This window comes from Astatotilapia calliptera, chromosome 17 (genome assembly GCF_964374335.1).
Source record: "Astatotilapia calliptera chromosome 17, fAstCal68.1, whole genome shotgun sequence".
NCBI lineage: Eukaryota > Metazoa > Chordata > Actinopteri > Cichliformes > Cichlidae > Astatotilapia > Astatotilapia calliptera.
Genome location: NC_137438.1, coordinates 40,469,251 through 40,491,888, shown reverse-complemented (window position 1 = coordinate 40,491,888; position 22,638 = coordinate 40,469,251). Strand labels below are relative to the sequence as shown.

The 22,638-nt window shown below is 41.8% G+C and overlaps 1 protein-coding gene across 3 annotated transcripts in view; it reads left to right on the top strand.

Moving 5' to 3' along the window:
* Positions 1–22,638, top strand: part of arhgef39 (Rho guanine nucleotide exchange factor (GEF) 39) — a 64,508-nt gene that overhangs the window by 4,369 nt on the left and 37,501 nt on the right. For all 3 annotated transcript variants that reach the window (XM_026147368.2, XM_080291807.1, XM_080291806.1), the window contains exons 4-5: positions 10,265–10,385; positions 13,941–14,059. In XM_026147368.2, coding sequence (XP_026003153.1) covers positions 10,265–10,385; positions 13,941–14,059 — 240 coding nt within the window. The remainder of the gene's footprint in view (positions 1–10,264; positions 10,386–13,940; positions 14,060–22,638) is intronic.

The following is a 22,638-nucleotide window of genomic DNA, read 5'->3' as shown; positions in this document are numbered from 1 at the left end:
TCTGGGGATTGTGGTGAGAGCCTGCGTACAGATAGGCATGCTTAGTTTGTCTGTTCTGCAAGAATGCAGCGTAGATAAACTCTTAGTTTACCAAAGCACAGTCCTTATCTTCACATTAGCAAAGGTTAGTGTTATTGTACTGCAGTGCACAGTAGTTCTCTTCCTCAGTAGATGTATATCACAAATGAACAGCATTATTATTATCGCAGAATATTAATGCACTTTCTCGCTAATGACCAATTCTGAGACAAACTGATCTCATCGCATGTCTAGACATCAATTGATTCGTTTGTGTTGATGCTGTAAAATTCAGATCCTGAGTCCACACGAATGACTTAAAATAAACGGGTTGAGGTTTGAAGTTGGAAGTTGGAACATGTGTGCATGTTGAGGCCCTGGACTTAGCTCTGCAATCCATAAATCAATATGGTAGAGAAACGAGCTCAAAATGGGTTTTGGAAGCTGACAGGAAAACTGATATTTTCATTTCAAGCATTTCAAGCTACGACTGGTCCAAATATGGGTCATTCCTACTGTTCCGTTTCAGATTGTAATATCATTTTTAAAAATTCCAATTTGCCATGATTTTGTCACTACATTTAAAAGAAAAGTTGCTATATAATATATTGGTGAAGCTCATGATATTATGCTGTAACAATAAGAATATTTTCCACACATGGCACAACTTGTTATAGGACAGGGTCATCTCTGTTACTGTTTTAAATGTTTCAAGAGCTAAACAGTCCCTGCTTTTGATCTGTAAATATATTTTTAAAGGGTGTTAATATTTTCTAATAAAAAGATCAAGATGGTAAACTGGACAGAAGAGTGAAAGGGAAACAGCCTACATGTGCCACACACTTATGGGAAGAACCAGCTGTTATATCTGCCAAAGGTGGCCACTCTGATGAGTCAGACATTTGGAATATATTTTGGTCCATAAACTAATGCCATGTTTTACTTTTTTAACTCCAGTTGCTTATTTGTACCATGCTTTCATTTCAGAGTGCAGTGAGACATTAAACTGCAACAATTACAGTAGAAAAACGGGGTGTTCTAAAACATTAGAACGATAGTGTAGATGTATATGAAATAAATAAATAATAAGGCATGGCCTTAGCAGTGTGAGTGCGAATGGTTGTCTGTGTCTATGTCTTAGCCCCGCGACAGACTGGCGACCTGTCCAGGGTGTACCTGCCTCTTGCCCTAAGACAGCTGGGATAGGCTCCACCCCCCCGCGACTCTGACAAGGATAAGCAGAAGAGAATGGATGGATAAACTCAAGTATGCTGATAGCTCTCTTTGAAGTCGTATCTGTAATTCATGTTGGCTTATAAGTCTAAAGTAGGAAGTGTCGGTGTATTTTCTTATTCATGTGAGAAAGATTGCTCCTAGCCCATAGTTCATTATCAGACTGCACAGAACGGGAAACTGTGGAGCAGGGGCTTCGGAGACTGCTGATTGGGAATTCCATTTCCGAGCTAAATAATGAGTTGTATGAGTTCCCCAAGGCCCCTATCCCCTGCAGACTGACGGGCTTTCTCATTGAGATTGCCGCAATGAAGATTGAGGTATGCATTACACAGTCTGATGTGTTGGATAAATGGTTTTGCAGTTCACATACTGTTTATCTTCATTATGAAGTCCTTATTTAATCAGTGATGTGAATACAACGACAAGCTCTCGAGATAAAACGGGCCATGGAGATCCAGTGCCGCAGTGATTCACCAGTAGGAAATGATTCAATATGTATGTGAAACTTCAAGTAATGTAATCATCACTCAGTTCAGCAACAGGAAATAGGAATGCAAATGTTGCTGTTTTCCTCTAATGTGTAATATGCATTTAGATCCATATATATTTGGGCACTGCCACAAATGTAGTTACTATTACTGCTTACCAAAATAAGAGTGTTGGCTTATTAACGTGCAGACTTATTTATAGTATATTTGTGTAAAGTTCCAAGATGGCGCCAGTGTTCACGGCAAGCCGTCTCCTCCGCTGTTGTTTGTCGTCCTTCTGTCTATGTGCTGCCCTGATGTCGCTATGTTACTTGCCTATGATCGCCAAACTCTTGAATCTCCGGCCTTTGGACTACCAGACACAAGATTTTAAATGGAGACCTGAGAATCCTCCTCCGCTTTCGAAGGACTTTCCTGATTATCTCCGCCACTTACCATCTACCTTCTCTCAAAGGAAACGTTCACGGAGACGGGGTAAACGTGTTCGTATCAAGGCCTTTTTAAAGTCCTATGTTGGGACAAATGATCGCTATTCTATAAACATCTTGTCATCTATTCCTGCCCTCCGGGACCATGCTAACTTCAGACTGTTCTGTCATCGTTGGATTCGCCCTGTTGGACCTTATGGTTACCTGGACCTCCCAGCTGATCTTCCACCCGCTTGGTGCTGGGTGCGGTCCTCCAGAGGAGGTGCGAATCTCAACCTTCGCCTGCTGCGGCGTTCTCCTACCAGTAACAGTGTGACCACTCTCCGTATGGCCTTGCTAAATACAAGGTCACTGACGAATACGACTTTTATTTTAAATGATCTTATTCTATCATCGGGACTGGCGGAAACTTGGCTTCGCCCCGGCGAACTTTTTCCCTTCTCGGTGCTGCTCCCACCTGACCACGCTTTTATTAGCTCACCCCAGACCACTGGAAGAGGTGGAGGGCTAGCTTCAGTTTTTAAAGACAAACTTCGATGTTGGCAGCTGCCACCTGTTCTGTACCCCAGTTTCGAGGTGCAGTTATTGGAAGTGAACTGCGTCCCCTCCATCCTCTGCGCTGTGGTGTATCGCCCCCGAAACTTATCAAGGATTTTCTTCCAGAATTTGCTGATCTGCTGGGGAGCCTTCTGCTACGTTATGACCGTATACTAATTGTTGGTGACTTCAACATTCATGTTTGCTGTGAGGACAGTTCGCTAGCTAAGGATTTCCTCGCTCTTATTAGCACCCTCAATCTCACCCAGTGGGTAAGTGAACCAACTCACACTAAAGGTCATAAACTTGATTTGGTCTTATGGTCTGGATATTTGCATCACGGACATAAAGGACTCTGGGATTTCTGATCACTTCCCGGTTTTGTTTGATACTGTAGCGAGCGATGTGGGTTTGAACAGTGATGGTCCTGTGCGGCAAACGTGCACAATTAACTCCCAGTCAATCGCCCACTTCATTGATGCTTTCCTTGACTGTCCCCTCTCTGATGCTAAGTGTAATGGGGTTTTATCAGCGGATGAGCTTGCTAACCTCTTTTATACTGCATGCGCTGACATTCTTAACTCTGTGGCACCTCTGAGGATTAAACAACCCTGGCTAAATGATACTACTCGCACCCTTAGGCGTGAATGTCGTCGTGCTGAAAGAAAATGGAGGAAAGACAAACTCCACGTCTCTCTGGACATCCTCCATAATTGTCTATCTAAGTATCAAAAGTCTGTTAAAGCTGCCAAATCTGCCTTTTTGTCTATCATTATTATGACTAATAGGCACAACCCCCGAGCTCTTTTTAATACTTTTAACTCTGTGATAAACCCTTGCACTACCACTTATAGGGATGCTTCCCCTGCTCTTTGTGATAAATTCTTAAAGTATTTCTCTGAACAAATCTCAGCTCTAAGGGCTTCTCATCCATCTCATCCATCATCAGTTTTAGACCCAGTTCCAGCTTCTGAATGCTTGACTTTCTTTCAACAGTTTGAGCCAGTGTCTTATTCTGTTTTAAAAGATATAATTGATCATCTCAAAATCTCTGGTTCCCCGCATGATATTCTTCCTTCTCGTTTCTTTAAGGAAGCTTTACATGCTATTGGTCCTTGTATCTTATCTCTGCTGAATGCATCATTGTCATCAGGTTGTGTACCGTCTGTCTTTAAGCATGCTGTTGTGCAACCTATTATGAAAAAGAAAAATCTTGACCGTAATGGTCTCACTAACTACAGGCCGATCTCCAAACTCCCTTTTATTTCCAAAATATTGGAAACGGTAGTTCTAAAACAACTTCAGGCCTTTTTAGATGCAAATGGTATTAATGAAAAGTTTCAGTCTGGTTTGAAACCTCGCCCCAGCACAGAGACAGCCTTACTTAGAGTTGTTAATGATCTTCTTTTAACTGTTGACTGTGGTTTTAGTTTTACTTGACTTGACTGCTGCTTTGACACGGTTAACCACAACATTCTTCTATCAAGACGGGAACATGTTGTTGGTCTCAAAGGTACGGTTTTATCTTGGTTTAAATCCTACCTCTCAGAGAGGTCGTTCTCTGTTGCTATGGGGCAACACTCCTCGGCTTCTGCCCCTATTTACTGTGGTGTGCCTCAAGGGTCCGTGCTCGGTCCTGCTCTCTTCTCTTTGTACATGTTGCCGTTGGCATTAATTTTTAGAAATTACAACATCTCCCTTCACTGTTACAGTGGGGCAAAAAAGTATTTAGTCAGCCACCGATTGTGCAAGTTCCCCCACTTAAAATGATGACAGAGGTCAGTAATTTGCACCAGAGGTACACTTCAACTGTGAGAGACAGAATGTGAAAAAAAAATCCATGAATCCACATGGTAGGATTTGTAAAGAATTTATTCGTAAATCAGGGTGGAAAATAAGTATTTGGTCAATAACAAAAATACAACTCAATACTTTGTAACATAACCTTTGTTGGCAATAACAGAGGTCAAACGTTTACTATAGGTCTTTACCAGGTTTGCACACACAGTAGCTGGTATTTTGGCCCATTCCTCCATGCAGATCTTCTCGAGAGCAGTGATGTTTTGGGGCTGTCGCCGAGCAACACGGACTTTCAACTCCCGCCACAGATTTTCTATGGGGTTGAGGTCTGGAGACTGGCTAGGCCACTCCAGGACTTTCAAATGCTTCTTACGGAGCCACTCCTTTGTTGCCCGGGCGGTGTGTTTTGGATCATTGTCATGTTGGAAGACCCAGCCTCGTTTCATCTTCAAAGTTCTCACTGATGGAAGGAGGTTTTGGCTCAAAATCTCACGATACATGGCCCCATTCATTCTGTCCTTAACACGGATCAGTCGTCCTGTCCCCTTGGCAGAAAAACAGCCCCATAGCATGATGTTTCCACCCCCATGCTTCACAGTAGGTATGGTGTTCTTGGGATGCAACTCAGTATTCTTCTTCCTCCAAACACGACGAGTTGAGTTTATACCAAAAAGTTCTACTTTGGTTTCATCTGACCACATGACATTCTCCCAATCCTCTGCTGTATCATCCATGTGCTCTCTGGCAAACTTCAGACGGGCCTGGACATGCACTGGCTTCAGCAGCGGAACACGTCTGGCACTGTGGGATTTGATTCCCTGCCGTTGTAGTGTGTTACTGATGGTGACCTTTGTTACTTTGGTCCCAGCTCTCTGCAGGTCATTCACCAGGTCCCCCCGTGTGGTTCTGGGATCTTTGCTCACCGTTCTCATGATCATTTTGACCCCACGGGATGAGATCTTGCGTGGAGCCCCAGATCGTGGGAGATTATCAGTGGTCTTGTATGTCTTCCATTTTCTGATGATTGCTCCCACAGTTGATTTTTTCACACCAAGCTGCTTGCCTATTGTAGATTCACTCTTCCCAGTCTGGTGCAGGTCTACAATACTTTTCCTGGTGTCCTTCGAAAGCTCTTTGGTCTTGGCCATGGCGGAGTTTGGAGTCTGACTGTTTGAGGCTGTGGACAGGTGTCTTTTATACAGATGATGAGTTCAAACAGGTGCCATTCATACAGGTAACGAGTGGGGGACAGAAAAGCTTCTTACAGAAGACGTTACAGGTCTGTGAGAGCCAGAGATTTTCCTTGTTTGAGGTGACCAAATACTTATTTTCCACCCTGATTTACCAATAAATTCTTTACAAATCCTACCATGTGGATTCATGGATTTTTTTTTTCACATTCTGTCTCTCACAGTTGAAGTGTATCTCTGGTGCAAATTACTGACCTCTGTCATCATTTTAAGTGGGGGAACTTGCACAATCGGTGGCTGACTAAATACTTTTTTGCCCCACTGTATGTGATGATATCCAGATTTATTCACCTCTGAAATCAGATGTGTCTGCTTCTTTGCAACCTCTGTTCAACTGTTTGCATGAAGTTAAAATTTGGTTATCACATAATTTTCTTACACTGAACGAGAATAAGACCGAAATCATAGTCTTTGGTAGTCACACTCGGTTAGCTGATGCCCTAGGCCCTCTCACTAGCCATCTCTCGCTCACTGTAAGGAACCTGTGAGTGTTCCTGGATGGCTCTTTTAAACTTCAGAAACACGTCTCCACAGTGGTAAAAAAACAGCTTTTACCAGTTGCGTCAGATATCCAAAGCAAAGCCATTCCTTCCTTTAAAGGACCTTGAAAAGCTTGTCCACGCATTCATCACATCCAGACTGGACTACTGTCTTCTGCCATTCTTCAGTTAATTCAAAATGCAGCTGCGCGTCTTTTAACAGGTACGAGAATCTATGAACGCATAACTTCAACTTTAGCCAAACTACATTGGCTCCCTGTCAAATATCGCAAAGATTTTAAAATTCTTTTGTTCACTTTTAAAATTCTGAATAATTTGGCGCCCAGCTGTCTTTCTGAACTCCTCCACTTATACAATCCCAACAGAGCACTTAGATCATCCAATCACAGGCTCCTAGCACAACCTAGGACTCAAATGAAGTTGAGAGGTGACCGGGCCTTTGCATCCGTGGCACCCAGACTCTGGAATAACCTCCCTGTTCATTTTCGTACTGCCGAGCCGATCCAGTCGTTTAAATCACGTCTTAAAACTTATTTTTTACTTTGGCCTTTGATTCTAACTAGTTGGCTGTTCTAGCTTGTTGTGTTGTTACCTATTGTTTGTTGTCCTGTTTTATTGTTTGTTTTAATTGTCTCATGCTTTTACTGACTGTGAAGCACTATGGTCAACACTGTTGTTTTAATATGTGCTCTATAAATACATTTTGATTTGATTTGTACTCATTCAGGTTAGAGGAATCGCTCAGGACTGACGTCTCTATAATATGTAATCCCTGTAATGCCTTTTTAAATGGTCCAAATGTAATTAGACAGTTATAAACAAACTGCTGTGCAATAATTATTTTGTATGTCTTTGTAGATTAAGTAAAATGTTGACATTTGCATTGATTTTATGTCTCTTTCCATTAAATTGAAATGACCATAGAAGTGAGCAGACTTACAAATTCAACAGTGGATCAAATAATGATTTCCCTCACTGTGTAGAGCTGTTACTGCTGGTACTGGTGATGCCAGTCTGGAGTTTTTAAAAATAAACAAGTCAGTAAACTTGTCGGGCCAATAGATGATTCATTTTATTTAATGGCAAAATACTCAGAAACAGCAACTGAAAACAGCTGAAATAAATGTTAAAGCATAACGAAAGGAAGAAAGCTGCTGCTTGGCAATGCCCACATTTGTTTGGTGATGTCCCATCTTCACGTTGTCATTTCCTCCCAGGAATCCATAATAAAATATTTAAAATTATCAGTGGAGAGTAGGCAAATATCTATAAAGGTGGTAATACCTGAGAAGTTTATATGACATTTGGATAAAAGATTTCATTCAACTTAAATGAAGGTGATGGGTAGGGCTGCCACGATTAGTCGACTAGTCACGATTACGTCGACTATCAAAATCGTCGACGACTAATTTAATAGTCGACGCGTCGTTTGAAGCTTTGTAAGATCCAAAAGACGCAGAAATAAGTAGCAGGATTTAAGAGTGTAATAACGGACTGAAACAGAAGATGGCAGCACTGCATGTACAAGGATGCCAGCTGCCGTTAAACCCCGAAGAAGAAGAAGCTGTGTCCCAGAATTCATAGCGCAGCCCAGCTCAGTTTCCAACAATGGCGGCAGCTAGTTAGTTTTAATATTACTCTTATTATTCTTTCTGGGTCACAAAATAAACGTTTAACATATTTTCAGGCGAGAATGTAGCTGTGTAAACCTCAAATATCTGCTCAGTTTATCAAGACACCGCATATTTTCAAAAGAGCTCCGACGTTTTCGGAGACGTCTGTTACCCACTAGCTCGATAGCTAGCCGGGGGCTAGGCTAACTAGAGCCGTGAGAACACCGGACTCCCGGCAAATCGTTTTCAAACCCACCGCCGTCTTTCGCTCCTCAGGTTAAACGTGATATATAAGTCACTTAGATAACTTAAAAATGTTATTGTTTTGCCTTTTTTTTTTTTTTTTTTAGTATTTTATTTGTTCCTGAGTAAATCAGTTTGGCTGAGATTAAAGTTATAGTTTTTACACAGCTGAATAAACGTCAAGCAGACAGCTGATTATCAGAAGTGTGAGATGCTGTTATAGTTTAGATAGCAAGGAGTTTATTAAACTTCACCGAAACAATCTGCAAATTTCATTAAAATTGAATAAACTATCATCTTGTCTTTATTTTTAGTTAGCACAGACCTTAAACACTTAAAGCTGTAAGCTAATGATAGTTATATAAGAGCAGATGCTGCTGGTGCAATAAGCTGTACGTTTTACGTCCAATGGATGATGATCTGATTAGTGACTAATCGCCAAAATAATCGGTGACTAGTCGACTATCAAAATAATCGTTTGTGGCAGCCCTAGTGATGGGGCGGTTGGGGAAGGAAGTTAGTGTGCAGCACTGGTCCAGAATGCTGTGTGGACCAAGCACAAAGCAGAGGTGAGGTTGTCATTAAAGAACTGGAGTGTAGGATGGAGCTCAGACACTGTGGGTAAAAACAGCTGACATCACATTGTGTTGTTTTTTGAGAGCAACAAAATGCTGGTTTAATGCTTTAGTGTTAGCGAACTGTTTATTCCATTTATAGTTTCTCATGTTTCATCCTGTGTTTTGAGAGTTGCCGTTCATCTGTTGAGCCTTCTCCAAGTAATGGTGACGTGGCCTGAATTGTTTGGGTTCAGTCGTATCATCCACGATGCCGCAACTGCTTGGAATTAATGCGGATGACACGCATGGAATGCTAATGTCATCTCCACCTTGGTGCTGATGGTCGGACAATTTAATTGCTGTGGAAATTTAAAAAAAAAAATGTAATCCATAATTTCATATTTATCATAATAGTCTCTGTCAGAAAGGGAAAGAAATGGAAATACATTTTTTCCTGCCCTTTGCTCTCGTTAGAACCCTCTCGGCTTCTCCTGCACCTCCCGATTATGAACAGAGCCTACCTTTGTCGGCAACTTCATTAAAATCTATTTAAATCAACTTCAACAGTAAAGTGCTCCTTCTCACAGCTTGTATGAGCAGCAGTCTCTGGGAACATCATTAGAGAATGTGTGTGCGTGAATATGTGGTACTTCCTCCAAGTTCAAATAACAAGCTCCTTCACAAGTGTCAACACCCCCAACCAATTGCTTAAGTTCGGCAGGCGTGTTCTTACTACAAAGTAGCCCTGGGTGCTCTGAAGGTACATCTGTCGTCTGGGTCCCAGTAAATACGTCACCCATGGGGGAAGAAACACTACTGAACCTTGACTGCTAAATCTCTCATTAACAGGGAAGCAATCCTCTGAACTCTGCTCAGCCTCCTCGCTTTCTCTAAATGTGTATGCCTTTGTTGAAAATGATGCTTCAGATGCGATCTAACCTCACATGAGCTCCTTCTCAGGGAGCGTGGCACTGATGCAAAGAAGCAGTGCCGTCTCAGACAATAATGCACAATAACTCAACTTGAGGCTAAATGTTTGCTAGGAGAGTAAACTTTAACACGAACGTCTCAAAGGCCTGTGATGCACAAAAAAATGTGCCACGTATATTAAAATAGTTCTTGATACCATGTCCTGTGGATTTGTTAAGGATGTTGTGACTCAGGAGTAACATGCCACACACACGGCTTACTTGCACTGCCCGTAAAATAAGCGACAATGATCCAGTGAAAGTGACTACCGTAGCATGTTCTAAATATATGTATGGGGTCTTTGATTTAACAGACTGGTTTACAAAACCAAAGAAAAAGACAGAAAAGCAAATATTAATACACATTTTGCTTTGTACTAATGCAGGATTTAATGTTTGCTAAAATTGATACCATTTGTTATTATACATAAATGTTATGGATCATGTTAGCTGATTAATTGATTTAATTAATTTCAAAGCAAAAAGGGACAAAGAGAACTAGGGAAAGTTTTTTTTTTTTTAATAACCTGGCTTTTCAAACATTGGCAACAAAAGCATGCAACACATGGAAAAACAACGTGCAATAGATCATGTTTAAACTTGTGTGTGTGTGTTTCTCCTCTCAGGACTCTACTTATCCATTTGGAGAATGGATACCTTGGCAAAGGCCTTGACCAGTTCTCCACCCATATGCACCATTACTACACATATGTGGATAACATTTATAAAGCCCAGAAAGTGCTTCAGGTAAGAACATTATATTTGAACTTGGTTCAGACTGTTAGTCGATCTTTTTTTGTCACTGATCTCAGTTTTTCTGTTTTCATCTATTTACTGATTTCTTGTTACATTGAATAGCAAAGCACAGCAATTTTATCAGATCAAATTTATTATGTAGTTTTACTGTGAACTTCAAGAATGCAAGTTTTTGCAGAATCTAACAATTTTCTACATGTTGATAGATGTAAAGAAACATGCTGCTGCGTCTTCATTTGGCCGCTCTCTTTAGCAGTAGCCAAAGTGGATAATCTGTCTCCATCTTAACCGAACATTTGCATCATACCAAACCTTTGCATATGCTCCTTCATTACATCCATGAGTTTTCTCTCTGGTCTGCTCCATAATCAACTATCTTCATTTTTAATCCTTCAACTCGGCCTTTAGTCTTTTTGTCAGTGATAGCCTTCTAACCATACACACAGTTAGATCCATATATATTTGGACACTGACATAAGTTTTTGTTGTTGTTTTTACCTGTTTACTGAAAAATATTCCAATTATAGTTATACAATGGACATAATGTGCAGACTCTCAGCTTTCATGTGAGGGTTGGCTGAAGATTCAATTGGACGAAGGGTTTAAGAGTTTCAGCTTCTTGACATGTGACATCTAGTTACAAAAGTAATTGGACAATTGAGTCAAAGGTTATTTCATGGGCAGATGTGGGCAATTCCTTTGATATTGATAATTAAGTAGCTAAAGGGCCTGGAGTTGATTTGAGGTGTGATGATTGCATTTGGAAGATTTTGCTGTGAACAGACAATATGCAGTCAAAGGAGCTCTCCATGCAGGTGAAACAAGCCATCCGTAAGCTGCAAAAACAGGAACAAAACATCAGAGAAATTGCTGCAGTCTTAGGAGTGGCAAAATCTTTAGTCCATCCTGAGGAAAAAGAAGGCATTGGTGACCTCAGCAATGCAAAACGACCTGGACGTCCACAGGCAACAGTAGTGGATGATCTCAGAACCATGGTGATGAGAAAACCCTTCACACCAGCCAATCGTGAACAACATTCTTGGATAAATATCCAAGTCTACCATAAAGAGAAGACAACTGTTCCACTGAAGGAAAAAGTACCCTAGACCATTATGGCGCCCCTTCCACTGTGGGGTGGAAAACACCTCAGGTGGGATCTGCTTGTCATGCCAGCAACGTTGGAAACCATCAGGACCATCGAGGTTACTTTTGTTCTCCTCAGAGAATGAAACTTTCTTCCACCTTTCAGTGTCCCATGTTTGGTGCTCTGTAGCAAAGTCCAAACGGTCAGTTCTGTGGCGTTCAAGGAGACGAGACGTTTTTTTTGTTCTTGAAGCCTTTCAGCCTCAGATGGTGTCTGATGGTTATGGGGCTGCAGTCGGCACCAGTAACGGCCTTAATTTGGGTCAAGCATCGTCCAGTGTCTCGACGGACAGCCAGTTGGATCCTCCGGCTCAGTGCTGGTGACATTTTTTTGGGCCTCCGGATCATTTAGGAAATATCAAATGACCGTCTTACAGCGATGGCGTGCTGTGAGAGATCCTGCTTATGCAGTTCAACAACCCGACCACGTTCAACAAGGGAAGGTTTGTTTTCCTTTGCCAACAGATCATCATGACAGTGAAATGACAGAAAATGACAATGAATCCACATTTTTGCACAGATTTGGCCTTTCAAAGGCAAGTGGTCCTAAACTTTTGATCAGCTGTAAAACAGCCTGTTTCAGTTTAAGTGTTATTTTCAATAAATTGCTCAAAAAAATGTTTTGTCTCGCTCCCATTTCTTCTTGTTGCATGTTGAAGCTCAACTTGGAACCTTGTTAAGCTCCAACCATGTCATTTTTCATCAACTGGTCTTAAACTTTTGATTAGGATTGTATTAATGATTTTGTTTTTCATCTGTTCCTGAGTGTCTTTAGATTGTGGCGTGATTGCTTTTTGATATGTTTTAGCCCACTTTGCATTGTCAGACAGGTTCCATCTGAGTGAGTTCTTGATTTAAGAGGTCTGGCAGTAATCAGGCCTGGGTGTGGCTAGTGAAAATGAACCTAGCTTTCCGTAAAATGTGTTTAATCACATGACCACTGCAAGTAAGAATGGGCTCAGAGCTGACTTCTAACCTCTAACCACTCCTGCCTCGACCTTCTCACTCCTACTGGACACCTTGATACTCTCCTGGTGACTTCATACACGTCCTCCACCACCCTCATACTTCTCTGGCACTCAGACTCAGTGAACGCCTTCTGACCTTTTCTATACTGCACATCAATGCTCTGAAAGCAAACCTCACATGTGTAGTACTCTTTCTCAGCATGAAAGCATACTATTACTCGCTGATTGTCATTTCTAGGGATGGGTACTGGTATATAAACGGTAGTAACCAGACCGAAAAGCAGCGCACATTTCGGTGCTTTATTTCGGTGCTTTTTTTCCCGAGCTGTGATACACTTTAGATTCTAGCCAATCATTTTACGTTTCCGAGGATAGTGGGCGGGGCCAGGTACGTACGTTCTTTTAGAGCAGAGCTACAGATTAAAAATGACCAAGGTGAAGCGGTCAAAAGTCTGGCTGTACTTCACAGCAAAAGATGCAAACTCAGCAGCAACAAGTGCTTTAAGGTGATACTGTGATACTGTCAAAGGAGGTAACTCCTCGAATCCGGTGAAACACCTGGCGACATATAGCATTTTGTTAAAGCCAAGAAATGCGCCGTATTTGATAGCTTGCTGCGAGACCTCACACCGAGCACATCTACTGTTGGTGTGGTGCCTGTTATCGGACCCAGAGTTAGCAACATCCCCCAAAAACCCGAAGAGGAGAGTCCTGGCCCCTAGCCCTGCCAGTGTAGCAGAAATGATGAGGATGATGCAGCAGCAGCCGTTCTTCTCTGCGTGAGTAGCTTCATGTTGTTGGTGTGTAATTTACGTTGAGTAGGCTAACCACGTTATTACATTAATGCATGTAAGGTGAACAAGCAAACATCATCATAGCTACATGCGGCTGTCTTCTTGTTTGATGGCAGATACTCCCTTCACCCTGGCCAAAAAGGCTAAAATGACCAAAGAAAAAGTGGAAAACAGCTAAACATGAGAGGTTTTTGGACAAAGTTTGTGTTTTTTCCATTGTTTAAGCACTGCTTCCAGCCAAGAGTGATACCATATATGCCCCATAGCTGCAGAAAAGGCTAACATTGTTATCTTTTTACAAAAAACAGCTGAACATGAGAGGTTTTTGGACCAATTTTGTGTTCTCCATTCTTTAAGCACCGGTTTGAGCACCGGCACCGTTTCAAAAGTACCGGTTTGGCACCGGTATCGGATAAAACCTAAACGATACCCATCCCTAGTCATTTCTCTTCTTAACATACCTTCAGCAACCCTTTCCTATATCTTCATTTTATTGCTCATCAATGTTATTCCTCTGTAGTTACTACTGCTCTGCACATCACAATCATGAAATCTGGTCCCAGTACACTTTTTATAAATTCAGAAGCTACGTCTTGTAAATGTTTCTGAATAATCTCCCAGTGTCTTGTGTCCATTTTCAGATGCAGCTTAAGAAAAACAAGGCCTTCAGACGGTTCAAAAAACTGCAGGAATCCCGCCCAGAATTCAACAACCAGAAGCTGGAGGACTTGCTCCAACTCCCCCTGCAGCGGATTGATCAGTGAGATATTATTATATTATATATGATCTTAATAAGGTTTTAAAAGTGTGGGGACATAGGGCTTCAGCAAATCAGACAAATATGCAGGTGCCAGACCATTTAAGGATTTAAAAACCAATAAAAGAACTTTAAAATAAATCCTAAATTCAATTGGAAGCCAGTGCAGGGAGGCCAGAACCAGAGTAATGTGCTCAAATTTCCTTCTACCAGATAAAAACCGTGCCGCAGCATTCTGGACTAGTTGCAGGCGTGTCAGAGTGCCCAGTCCAACCCCTATTAAAAGGGAGTTGCAATAATCCAAGCGTGAGGTGATAAAAGCGTGGATACCAGTCTCCAAGTCACGCCTTGAAAGAAAAGGTTTAACCTTCGACAGACGCCTGAGATGATAGAATGATGATTTCACCACCGCATTCACGTGGCCATCAAGAGTAAGTGCAGAGTCGATTTTTACCCCAAGATTGGTAATCGAGCTCTTCAGGTGAAGGGTCAGAGCAGCAAGGTCAACATCAGGGATATCAGAGAGGAACGATTCGGCCCAAACAGAATTGCTTCCGTTTTACGTTCATTAAAATTTAAAAAGTTTTGAGCCATCCATGACTTAACATCACTAAGGCAATCAAGCAGGAGTCTAATTGGGGAGCTATCAGAACGACTGAAAGGAAAATAAAGCTGGCAATCATCAGCATATAGATGAAATGAGACTTTGTGTTTACGAAAGATCGCACCCGGTGGCAGGAGATGAAAACAGTAATGGCCCAAGAATAGATCCCTGTGGGACACCCCACGGCAGAGGGGCCACAGAGGACGATGACGAGCCCAACTTAACACAGAAGCTCCTGTTTGACAGATATGATTTTATCCACAGGAGTGCCAAGCCAGAAATGCCCACACAAAGCTGTAATCGAGAGATCAGCAGGTCGTGATCCACTGTGTCGAATGCAGCAGTCATATCTAGTAGTATAAGCACTACATGTTTACCACAGTCCGTCGTTACCAGAATATCGTTCATAACCTTTATGAGAGCTGTCTCTGTGCTATGAAACGGCCTAAAGCCAGACTGAAAAACTTCAAACATCTGAGAGTTGTTTAGATAATCCATCAGCTGAGTGTGAACAACCTTTTCCAAGATCTTACTCAGAAAAGGAAGTTTAGAGATGGGTCTACAGTTTGACTGAACTGAAATATCTGAGCCTGGCTTCTTAAGTAAGGATGAATAACTGCATGCTTAAACTCGCTTGGTACTTGACCTGACAAGAGGCTGGTATTAATTAGGTTCAGAATATGTGGTCCAACAGTAGGAAACACCTTTTTTAGAAAACTGGGACGAGCGACATCATTCGGAGAACCACATGGGTTAGCAGTTAACACAAGCTTCTCGAGTTCAGGTAGAACAATTGGTTGGAAAGCAATAAGCAAATTTAAACAGGGAACATGCACAGCCGGGCCAACAGAAGATAAAGTGGAGGGTCTCAGACTGGCAACCACAAAGAAATTAAGAAACTTATTACACATAACCTCAGAAGACTGCAAAAGAACATGATCCTCTGCATTCAGTACAAAATTTATGGTATTATACAGAACACGAGGGTTATGTGAATTAACAGCAATAAGTTGAGAAAAATAGGCGTTTTTGGCAGTCTTTGCTGCCCTCTGATAAGCTTTCCAGCTCGTCTTAAGAGTTTCCAGAGAGATGTACAGTCAGTCCTTTTTCCATCGCCTTTAACATCTCCTACAGTCTCTTCTAATGGCTCAAATAAAATCGGTTAGCCAAGGACTGGCCTTGGGTTTACACTGCCTGAGTCTTAGAGGTGCAACAACATCAAGGGCAGATTTACAAACAGAGTCCAGATGAGAGAGTAATCCATCTACGGAGGACGACTCAGAGGGACTGGACACAAGTTGTTCAAATAGTGTTGAAAAACGCTCGGGAGTATCTGAGCCGAAGGCTCGATAGCATCGCATAGGTGCAGCCGTTTAACAACAGGACTAAGAGGAACAACGTCAAATACAATGGGCATATGGTCACAGAATACAGCATCCTCCACATGTAAGTTACAGACAGATAACCCATATGATAACACCAAGTCCAATGTGTGACCATGTTCTTGAGTGGCACCTTTAACAGACTGAACAAGATGAAAAGAGTTCACCAGGTCCATGAAGTCCTTAGCCAGTGGCTTTCCTGGGCAACAGACGTGTATATTAAAATCACTGAGCAGCAGGACCTGGTCATACCGGGATGCACAGTCAGCGAGAAACTCAGATACAAACTCCTTGTCTTATTTAGGAGGCCGATAAACTATTGCACACAGCAACGAAGGCGAGTGGCCCAGTTCACACAAACAACATTCAAAGCTGCTGTGGCGTGTCCATGAGGATAGTTGCTTAAACTCAAAGTGTGCTTTAAAAACAGCTAACCCCCCGCCACAACCAGAAGCTCTCAGAGCGCTAAAATGAGCACAGCCAGCGGGCAGCAGTTCAGAAAAGGCGCTTAACTCACCGGGTGAACTCCAGGTTTCAGTCAAACAGAGGAGATACAAAGCATGGGAAGAACAGAAATCCTTCAGGATGAAGGTCTTATTCGCCACCGATCTGGCATTTATTAAAGCCAACCTGAGGGGAGCTGGTTCGGAGACCTCCGCGGCAGTGACAACCAGATCCACCGGTCTAAGGTCTGATCGGTCCATTCGCCTCCAACGCAGATGCCAAAGAGGGAAGGATTTCACAGGGCTTCTCCCGATAGAGCCGACAACGGGAACCAACCAGGAATCCACAGGATCCAGAGCACGCGATGGTACCAAGAGTCGTGGAAAAGATTGATGAACGGAGCGAAGATTGTGAGGAAGGTAAGAAATCTGGATTCTCAGCTTAACAAGGCGACCTCCACGAGTACCCCGTCTCCTGCGTCGCTTCTTCATATCTGGTGGCAGTGGTAGGGGATGCCAGCGCAATGATACTGCTTCCAGGTAGGGAGGCAGAAAACCCTGGCTTTACCAAACCAAACTGAAACTTTGGTGGATGAGCCGATTTTCAATAAGGTCTGGCGATCATACGACAGTATTGAACTGACATGTTGCACAACGTTACCTAAAAACAATAAAATCAGACAGATAAAAAAGAGCGGTTGACGGCATGCCAAACACACAGGCACCATCTTGCATCTTGTTTACAACAGCAGGGTGCAAGACGCTAGCAGGCAGGGCATACATGGAACAACATAACCAAGTGGCCGGCATAGTGTACAGGAACATCTGTGGCGAGTATAACCTGGAAGTCCTGAGGTCAAAATGGGAGATGCCCCCAAGGGTGGTGGAGAATGACCGAGCTAAGATCCTGTGGGACTTCCAGATACAGACGGACAAAATGGTGGTGGCTAACCAACCGGACATAGTGGTGGTAGACAAACAGAAGAAGACGGCCGTAGTGATCGATGTAGCGGTTCCCAATGACAGCAACATCAGGAAGAAGGAACACGAGAAGCTGGAGAAATACCAAGAGCTCAGAGAAGAGCTGGAGAAGATGAGGAGGGTGAAGGTAACAGTGGTCCCCGTGGTAATCGGAGCACTCGGTGCGGTGACTCCCAAGCTCAGCGAGTGGCTCCTGTCAGGCTTGTCTTTATGTTTTAAAGCAAAATCCTCATCCACACATTTAATGGTGTCAGTTGTGTGTCAATGAAGTTCTCCTGGGGCTCTAGTGGAGCCTTGCAGCCAGACAGCTGACTAATCAAAAGTCACCTTATATGACTAGACTTAAGTTTTAACCTATGTGATACCACCTTAGGTATTTCCAGTTTGTCGAATAATAAACTCCATCTGCTGGAGAGAAGGCCATTAAGTTCAGATGAAAGTTTGGTCAAAGACTAACCTGGTTAAGTGGTTTCATCTTGCTGCAAAATGAATTTATAGAATCTGAATAAAGAAGGAAATGGATCTGTGATGAATCACTGAAGGATCTGTTGTTAGAGGAAGAGCAAAAGAATAGAAACACAATCCACTTCAAATTAAAAAAAAAAAACAGGCAACAAATTAAATCACTTTCGACGCTCCTCCCCAAATAGACAAAAAGTCCTGTCTTCTTGTCTTTTCTTGTAATAACAAATACATTACAGCCATTATTAGCAATGGTCACTGTTAGCAGGAAGTGGAAATGAAAATCTAATTAAACAAACAGTATAACACAAAGGAAACACTAATGAGCATTATTAGGTACATTTCAAATAATGTAAACCGAACACTCTCATTTAGCCATCTTGTCCTGTTCATTAGCAGCAAACCAAAGAAAATATAATGAGACAACAACATAATCCTGACCATTTTCATATTTCTGATATTCTAATGAAGAATGGAGCTGTACAAAACATGAAGTGGTAAAGAAGATATGCTTTCTGCTCTGTTTGGCAGACATACCGGGTCATTTGGGCATTTGCACATCAGTAAATATAGAAGACAAATTAAATTTCTAATTATTTTGCATGCATGCATTAAGGGTTTGAATTTGTAATTAAGAGACGAGGTGTCAGCAGGCGCCTTTCTGGATGAGTGGACATAACACGGACTTATTGGTGATTACTACACTTTAATAGCTTAAAAGAGAAGAAGCGCTGGTAAATATAGAAGTCTAGAGCATGTGCATTGTGTAAATTAGAACTATAAGCGACCTATAATCGACTTTGTCTCATCGTTCCTTTAAAAGGTAACTAACAGTGATTTATTCAAAGAGTGAAGAACTTTAAGTGTGAATATTATGAAACCTGTTCGAACTGTCCTCTGAATTATTATTAACTATGTTTCCACAAAGATCTGAGCAGTGGAGACAAAATGAAATGGCAACAAGTGTGAGCCATCAGTGTACTAATAAAGAGAAATGGCCACATGTGAACCTAACCAGGCTAACAAAATCAGTTTCTTTTACTCTAACAAACCAAATTAGTGGTGTATATCCATTTTTTTCTTACTTTGATATTATTCTACTGACATCTAAGTCACCACTGATGACACTAACCCCATGCTACCAAAATATATCATTTTAAGTCTTTTAAAAATATTCTTTCAAGTTGTAGTAATCAGAGGACAAAGAACAATTATTGTAAGTGACATGCATACAAAATAATTTAATATTTTTCAATTGATAAAATTTTAAACATTTTTAAAGATGCATTTCTGACATCAAATAATCTGTCACCTGTGTGGCTTGCAATACAGCCCTCACTCTGACAAGCCCAGTACCTGAACTATAGTTGTGCCATATCATATCATCCACACTGATGCCAGGATAAATTCTTACGGAATATCAGCGTGTCGTATTCATTGTTAGAGCAACACTGTGCATTTATGTTCCTTTGTGCATACGAGACACACCCAGAATCTAGCAGCTGGTCATGTGAAACCCCTATGAAAGTAAATGACTCTATCGTTGGAGCGCACTGTAAGATAGGAAAAGCAAATGGTGGATGGAAATTACTGACGTAGTTACATGGTGGAAAAGCAGGATACAGAAAAAGCAAGGTATAGCATCTCAGGCAGAAATAATTCTAATTATATGGAAACATCGTGCAGGCTCCTACTAAGTTACTTTAGTTAATTAAGTGTTAAGTTACATTATGTCAATAACGGACATAATATGGACACCATGTGGTTCGGAGGTAACCCCCGAGCCAGATGGTGAACACCAGAGTTGAAGGGAGCCACCAGGCTGAAGAAGAAGTCCTATCGGGCTTGATTAACCCGTGGGACTTCGGTCGCAGCTGATAGGTACCGACAGGCAAAGTGGAACTTGGGCAAAAACTCGGGCAACTCAGGAGGGCAAAGCAGCGCTTTTTTTGTATAGTACAGGTGGAGCGCTGCTGACTTCAACTGAGAACATTATCGGGTGGTGGAAGGAGTAGTTCGAGGACCTCCTTAATCCCACTAGCATGTGTTCTATGGAGGAGGCAGAGTCTGCGGACGAGGGGGACAATTCGTCTTCAGGGGGTTAGGTCACTGAGGCAGTTAAACAAATCCTTGGTGACAGGGTCACTGGGGTAGAAGGGGTTCGGCCTGAGTTCTCTTTCCCTCCTACCTTCGTCGACATGAGGTCATGCTGAGGTACTTGGTGCACAGAGGTTCCCAACTTTCTGCAGAGTCGATAGCTACAAACCTCCAGACTTAATGTGGCGTTCAGATTACCTCAAAAACGGTGTGTAGAGATCTGCTGCCTGAGATTACCCAGCACAATAGAAAGCATTAGATGCAGCGGTGTAAAGCATGGCGCTACTGGACTCTAGAGAAGTGGAGATTTGTTCTCTGGATTGTCTAATAGACGAGTCTGGGTTTGGCGGTTGTAAGGAAAATAGTACTTTTCTAACTGCACTGCGCCAAGTGTAATGTTTAGGGGAAGGGGGATTATGGTGTTTAGTTGGCCCCTTATTTCCATTGAAAGGAACTCTTAACGCTTCAGCATACCAAGAAGAGTTTGGGGGATGGCCCCTTCCTGATCCAACATGACTGCATAACAGTGTACAAAGCAAGGTGTGGGCTGCACAGAGTCCTAACCTCAACCCATTTAGAAGACCTCTGGGGTGAATTAGAGCACAGACTGTGAGCCAGGCCGTCTTGTCCAACACCAGTGTCTGACCTCACAAATGCTCTTCCAGAAGGATGTTCGAATATTCCCATGAACACATCCCTGTACCTTGTGGAAAGCCTTCCCATAGAGTTGAAGCCCTCTACACTGGATTTCCATGTTTGTTTTCATGTTTCAGTAAATTCCTGAACCCAGTTTTTCAAGCAAAATACTAAGAAATGAGGTATGGTGCTATAGTTCTCACAGTGCTGTGTTTTTCAAATAGTACTTGCACTATTACACTGCATCGTTGGTGCTCTGTAACATCCCTTATTAAACTCATTCCACCAAATGGACCAGAAGCAATGATTTGCAGGGTGCTAGCATTACAACTTGCCTCATTCACTGGCACCACTTTGTCTCTATAACAAGCCCAGACTAAAAAAAAAACAAAAGGGAAGACTGCAAAGGCAGAGACGAGCACAGTGGAAATCAATGTCAGCTGTCAATGCACTTCAAGGTCACATCGTCCTAGTAAAAAGGAGCATGGATTTCTCTTCACAACTGTTGTCTTAGGCAGAGGCTTAAACTTGATAGAATCTCTATGAATTTGTCTGAACATATTTAAACTGAATTTGAACGTTTTTTTTTTTAAATTTTGCTTTTGCTATTTTACATTAAGTCAAGTTTAAATAACTTAAAAAAATTCATTTTTTTTTATATATAGACATAAAACCCAAATTAAAAATGTTTAAGAGATAGTTATACTACTTTATATTGCTGGTGATTTTCCTTTGATTCTGAATAATTTAATCTGTAGCCAATCGGGGGAAAACCCCCAAGCATGTGGCTTATTATTACTCGTTTGTTTTTAGAGGCATCCTTGACCTATGAGTCAGAATCTGAATCACCTTTATTGCCAAGTTGGTACACACACAATTTGTTGTTGAATAATTATAATTTTTGTTGGTGTGGTCCTGTGTCAGTTTAGCTTTTTGAAACAAAGACAACACTCTTAAGTGGTGGACTGGAATTGCATTGGGGTCTCCTATGGTCAGGCACCTACAGTGGAAAGTTGACTGTATTCACCTTTCAGTATTATCTGGGGGTAAACAAAATACAGCTGACGGCAAAAATCTGACCTGCACTCACATGTTCTCTAAAGTGAGCTAGATATCACCATAAATATATACAAATAAGCATCTTGGAATTATTCCGGATTAGCGTCGTGCCACATCATACCATTCTTTATAAAACTGTTAAAATGTTTAGGTGATTCAGAAAGTGTCATGTCATCCTGTTAGTGATCACATACATTAGTTCTGTAGCGCACACAATGAGACCAGGCATGTCTAACAGCCCGCCGGTCTCGATGATGATTTACTGCCTAAAAAGTGAGCAGCTTTAACAACCTGCAACAAAGCATAAATACTGTTTTGTATAAAACACAAAATAATTCAATCATTTCTCTCTTTTCTCCACATTGTAGGGTTTTTACCTTTTAATGTAAAGTGCCTTGAGGCAACTGTTGTTATGATTTGGTGCTTTAACCTCCTGAGAACTGAGGATAAAAAGTTTCTTTCAGTTTACCTTTTTTTTGTCCACTACAGAGGACATAATGAATAGGCTGGATCTCAAGAGGATATAAATTGAATAAGAACGTCTCCAGGACAGTCTCCAGGAGAGAGGCCATTAACAAGAGGAGAGCTAGACTGGGCTGTAGAAGGGCATCAACCCGGCAGCACGACTCGTATGTGCTCCTGTGTGCGAGGAGAAACCAGGGGTGGCTTTTATAGCCTCAAAATCATATCACATTATTTAAAAAATTGCATTGCTTATATTTATGACAACATAGAAAAATACTGAACATGTTATCTGTGACTGTAGCTTGCACGCACCGACATTTATTACTGCAACCAAAATAAGTAACGTTTATTTATTAAGCGCTCTAATTCTCTATAGGTTTCTTTTGTTCACGTGTGTCTTTAATAAAATTAAAGTTGCAGTGTAAACTGTGCAACTGCATCGACTTATTGTTC